General features: G+C 64.4%; 1 protein-coding gene across 2 annotated transcripts in view; it reads right to left on the bottom strand.

The window, feature by feature from the left end:
* The window catches only part of PNPLA2 (patatin like domain 2, triacylglycerol lipase), a 6,428-nt gene extending 1,437 nt beyond the window's left edge, over positions 1–4,991 (bottom strand). Inside the window, exons 1-10 of one of the 2 annotated variants that reach the window (XM_017848603.1) lie at positions 4,732–4,978; positions 2,805–3,037; positions 2,648–2,713; positions 2,050–2,259; positions 1,299–1,359; positions 1,041–1,202; positions 773–905; positions 477–599; positions 124–390; positions 8–91 (exon numbers count right to left, since the gene is read on the bottom strand). In XM_017848603.1, coding sequence (XP_017704092.1) covers positions 8–91; positions 124–390; positions 477–599; positions 773–905; positions 1,041–1,202; positions 1,299–1,359; positions 2,050–2,259; positions 2,648–2,713; positions 2,805–3,037; positions 4,732–4,918 — 1,526 coding nt within the window. In that variant the 5' untranslated portion in view covers positions 4,919–4,978. Of the gene's footprint in view, positions 1–7; positions 92–123; positions 391–476; positions 600–772; positions 906–1,040; positions 1,203–1,298; positions 1,360–2,049; positions 2,260–2,647; positions 2,714–2,804; positions 3,038–4,731 lie in introns of both variants that reach the window. The other variant, XM_017848602.1, reaches the window with a different exon arrangement.
* Between the last annotated feature and the right edge of the window lie 6 nt (positions 4,992–4,997).

The following is a 4,997-nucleotide window of genomic DNA, read 5'->3' as shown; positions in this document are numbered from 1 at the left end:
GGTTGGGGTCTCAGGCAGCCCCAGGGCCCCGATCACAGGCCGGGCCGCGAGAGCAGGGGCGCTCAGCAAGGGGGCAGGCCCGGCGGGTGCTGCGGGGGCGCGAGGTCGCGTGGGTCCGCGAGGTCGGGTGGGTCCGCGGGGGCGGAGTCGGCAGGGGAGGGGGCGGGGCCGGCGGACGCGCGCATGCGCAGGGCTTCGGGCGGGAAGGCCACGTTGGTGCAGAAGAGGCCGAGCAGCAGCTGGCGCTGGCACTCCTCCCACTTGGCCAGCGCGTCTCCCAGCGACAGGTTGTTGCGCATCCAGCGGGGCAGTGCCTCGCTGTAGGCGGCGCAGGACAGCGGCACGGAGGGCAACGACTGGACGCGGCGCAGCTCCACCTGCTCCTGCAGCCTGCGGGGCAGGGACGTGGCAGGGAGGGCTTCAGCTCCCGGCACTAGCACCGTGGGCCCCGGGTGGACACGCGGTCGGCGGCTCACCTGGAGGACAGGTGCCTGCCCAGCTTCCTCTTGGCACGCATCACCAGGTACTGGCAGATGCTGCCCGTCTGCTCCTTCATCCACCGGATGTCCTCGGGAACGTCGGGCAGCCACTCCAGCAAGCTGGGGACAGGGCAAGCAGCACGTTCAGGGGCTCGCATGCCCACCCGCCGGGCCCTGTCTGTGCCCTGACTCGGTACTGCCCACCCCACCCCACCTTCCCTGGTGACCATCACTCGCGGATGATCCCAAAGTCCGTCCCCAGGGCACCTCTCCCGACCCCCCGGCCCCCACACCGGATGGTGAAGGACAGAGCGCTCTCCAGCGGCAGCGTGTAGGGCACCATCATTGCAGTGGCCAGACGCACGGGCAGCATGTTGGAAAGGGTGGTCAGCAGGTCCGTGGGCTCCATGCAGGCCTCCAGCAGGGCTGCGGGTAGGCGGGAGGTCAGTGGCCAGTGGAGGCAGAGGAGCCCACGACCCCCTAGATTTCCCTCCCCGGCTCACCGTCCTCTATCTTCCCCTCCTGCCTCCCCTCCTCCCCTCCAGTCCCCGAGGTGTGCACCCTCATTGAGTCGGACGGGCAGGTGCTCCAGGATGTGATCTTCCCCGGGCAGCTGTGAGTGGTCCTCCGCTTGGGCACTCTCCATGGCCTCATCCTGGTCCTCTGGGCCGTGGGGGTGGGCGGGGGGCAACGCCAGCAAGGGGTTGGGCCGGTTTAGGAGGCCTGGGGTGGGGGCCAGAAGGGATTCCCAGTTCATCAGACCCTCAGGGTGCAGCAGAGCCGAGCCCACCCCGCCCTGTCCTGCCGGGGTCCACGCACCGTTCCGCTGCAGGAAGCGCAGGCCGTCCCGGTAGCCCTGCTTGCACATCTCTCGCAGCACCTGCGGTGAAGAGGGTTAAACGGAGTAGAGAGAGCCAGGGATGCGTGTTCTGCCCCTTGGAGTCCCTGGCGCCCCTGAGAGCCACCTCCCTTCACCACCCGCAGCCCCATCCCCCAAAACCTATCCTAGACCCGTCTCTACTAAAAATACAAAAAAATAGCCGGGCATGGTGGCAGGTGCCTGTAGTCTCAGGTACTCGGGAGGCTGAGGCAGGAGAATGGCGTGAACCTGAGAGGCCGAGCTTGCAGTGAGCCGAGATCGCACGACTGCACTCCAGCCTGGATGACAATGCGAGACTCCGTCTCAAAAAAAAAAAGTTTGAGGCCAGCCAGGCATGGTGGCAGGCACCTGTAATCCCAGCTACTTGGGAGGTTGAGGCAGGAGAATAGCTTGAACCCAGGAGGCAGAAGTTGTAGTGAGCTGAGATCGCATTACTGCACTCCAGCCTTGGCAACAGAGCGAGACTCCATCTCAAAAAAAAAAAAAAAAGAGAGGCTGGACGGGGAGCCTGGACAGAGGTTGGATGGGCCATCTGCCCCTAGAGAGGCTGCGCACTTTCCCCCAGCCCTCAGAAGAGGCTGTACAGACCACACCCTACCCTGGGCACTCAGAAGTCAAAGGAGCAGTGTTCTCCCTTGGTGCTCAGTGAGGAGTGGCTGGGAAGGCCACAGTCCCCGGAGCAGAGCTCACCAGGGGCTCGGGTGGGAAGAGGGCCTTGGAGAGGCGGTAGAGGTTGCGAAGGTTGAGCTGGATGCTGGTGTTGGTGACCCGCAGCTCGTGGATGTTGGTAGAGCTGTCCTGTGGACAGATGTCACTCTCGCCCGAGAAGGGGGACACTGTGATGGTGTTCTTAAGCTCATAAAGTGGCAGGTTGTCCGAAATGCCACCATCCACATAGCGCTTCCACGGGACACACAGACAGGACTGTACGTGAGGGCCTGCGGCTGCACTGGCCAGCTCCACCCCCCCACCGCCACCCCACCCGGCCACCAAGGGCCCCATTCAGTGGCTATTTCATTTGGGCATTTTACCCACTGGGCATTGACTGTGGGCCAGCTTGGGCACTGAGCAGATGGCAGTCGGGGGAGGGCAGGGACAGAGGAAGGGATGGCGGGGGGCAGGGCAGGAAGTGTGCGTCGCCATGGCTGCTTTTTGAGTAACACAGGGGAAGTGGGGTAACAGGCAGTGGCAGGGCAAGGGCCTGAAGGATGGCTCTCGGCGGCCTCCCCCTCTGTCCCTCATCCCACGGCCCACCCCATGGAAGGTGCCCAGGGCTAGGGATACTCACCACCCCCTGGAGGGAGGGAGGGATGAGCCCACAGTACACGGGGATGAAACCGCTGCAGACATTGGCCTTCAGGACAGGGACAGAGTGGGAGAGAGTGAGCAGGGTCCTTGAGGTTCACACTGCTCCCGCCCCCAAGCGTGGTTCCACCAGGCCCCACCTGGATGAGCTCGTCCTTGGAGTTGAAGTGGGATATAATGATATTCTCGCCATCCGACACGCGGGTCAGGGAGATGCCTAGGCGCCCACTGGCATGCTCATGGCTATCAGCAGGCAGAACCTTCAGCAGGAAACTGCGGATGATCTTTACCAGGTTGAAGGAGGGGTGCAGGGGGCCCAGGAACCGCTTCCGGGCCTCTTTAGATACCTCAATGAACTTGGCACCAGCCTCACCTGGGGCACAAGGCCAAGGTTAGGGGCCCGTGCTCCTGGGCTTTGCAGCCCACCTTCCTTCATAGCCCCATGTCCAGGGTTCCATGGCATACAGACCCTGGAGGAGGCCCAGTGCATGTGGGGCCTGGCTCATAGTTGGGACTTTGGCCACCTTCCCTGAGATGGCAGACAGCTGAGGCTGGCCAGCTGAGACCAGGACCTGCCCTCTGCCTGGTATTTCCCAACTGTCTGTCCCCATGAGTCACTGGGCCTGGTGTGGCATCTAGCCCAGGAGTGGGGACAAGGCAGAGACTCAACTCTAACCAGCATTAGCCTTCACCCACTTGGCCAGATTCAGCAGTGGGGGGATGGGGCAGACCCACAAAGCCCAGCCCGGCCCACAGGTCACAGTTCACAGGCCCGGGCGTGTTGGGCTGGAAGTAGTCAGGACCCAGTTCCTAAGAAGGCACACCTGTGTCCCACTGCAGCCAAGAGGAAGCACCCCAAACACTCCTTTTGGGCCCAAGGGTGCTGGCCAGCTTGGGGCTAGTCCCTGGAAGTGGTCAGGAGCGTTGTGGGAAGAGCTGAGGTCCAAGCCCCTCCTCCAGTGCATCACTCTTGTCAGGAGTGGGGCATGTGGAACCAGGAGCTCCTCAGACAGCACCTGCTGCACTATGGGCTCCAGCTGTGCAAGACCACCCGTGAGAAGGAGTCTTGTTGGGAGCAGGGTGGGGAAGCTACGGGAGAAGTGTCCTTGGCTCGGGCAGCAGGAACCTTGATGTGTCCTGAAGCCAGGAGGCCGACTGAGGCGCTTGTCTGAGGGCCTCCAATAACAGCTCTAGTTATTGGTACCTGGGGGGTTCACTTCTGTGGTCCAGCCCCCTCTCTCTCAGGACAAAGTTCAGAGGAAGAGGGCAGGGGTGAACCCCGGACAAGCTCCTGCTGAGCAGGGTGCCCGTCATTTAGGGTGTCCTCACAGGCTAGGAGCTGGGCAGCAGTTCCCAGGACTCCTGAAGCTGTGTGCTGTAAATGCTGCTCCTTCATGGGAGCCGAGGCCAGCCCAGCACCCAGAGACCCATCCACTCCTGACCACAGGCACCAGAGCCCAGAAGCACCCCCACCATGAAGTGTGCAAACGCGGTGGGCCTCAGCGGGCAGCCAGGCCACAGGGCACCGTGTGCAAGGAGAGGGCAGAAGAGCCCCTTCGCGTCCAGCCCTGACCTCAGCGGGGCTCCTCCTCCGGGCCCTTGGGAAGGACCAGGTCACGGTTCCCAGACGCCTCTCAGAGGCCACCCCTATGCCAGGCCCTCTGATAGCAGCCTGGAACTGCAGAGGCCCAGGACACTGTGACCGACCGCTGGCACCGGGTGTAATATCCAGGGCCACGGGGTGACTTAGGTCCCTCCTTGGATTCTCACGGTCCCGCCCACGAGTTACTTTCTCTGTCCAATTAAGCAGCTTCTGCTGTACCTGCCCGTCCCTCAACCTTTGCGCCCGAGAGGCGGGCCCCGGGCACCCTCGGAGGAAAACAAACCAGGCTCCGCCCCCGGGCCAACCACCCGGATTGGATCCTCGCCAGGTTCCCCAGGCGCGGACAGGAGCCCTCCCCACGGTACCCACCGGCTCGCCGCGGGGCCCCTCCGCTCACCGAGACCATCCCCCGGCCCCGCGCGGCCTTCCCGCCAGCCCCGCCTGCCGCCCCCGGCCCCGCTCACCCAGGCAGACCCCGGTGACCAGAGCCGTGGCCGTGAGCGCCCCGGCCGAGGCGCCATAGATGTGCGTGGCGTTGGCCACCAGGAAGGGCGCGTGCTCGCGGAGGCAGGAGGCCACGCCGACGTAGTAGACGCCGAGGAAGCCGCAGCCCGCGAACGAGATGTTCCACGTCTTCTCCCGGGGAAACATCGCGGCGGCGGCCGCCGGGCTCCGGGCTCCGCGGGCGGCCGGGCCTGCGCCGCTTGCTCGCCGCTCGCTGGCTGGAGCC

The sequence above is a fragment of the Rhinopithecus bieti genome, unplaced genomic scaffold, assembly GCF_001698545.2.
Source record: "Rhinopithecus bieti isolate Rb0 unplaced genomic scaffold, ASM169854v2 scaffold_32072, whole genome shotgun sequence".
NCBI lineage: Eukaryota > Metazoa > Chordata > Mammalia > Primates > Cercopithecidae > Rhinopithecus > Rhinopithecus bieti.
This window is presented reverse-complemented; position numbering and strand designations above follow the sequence as displayed.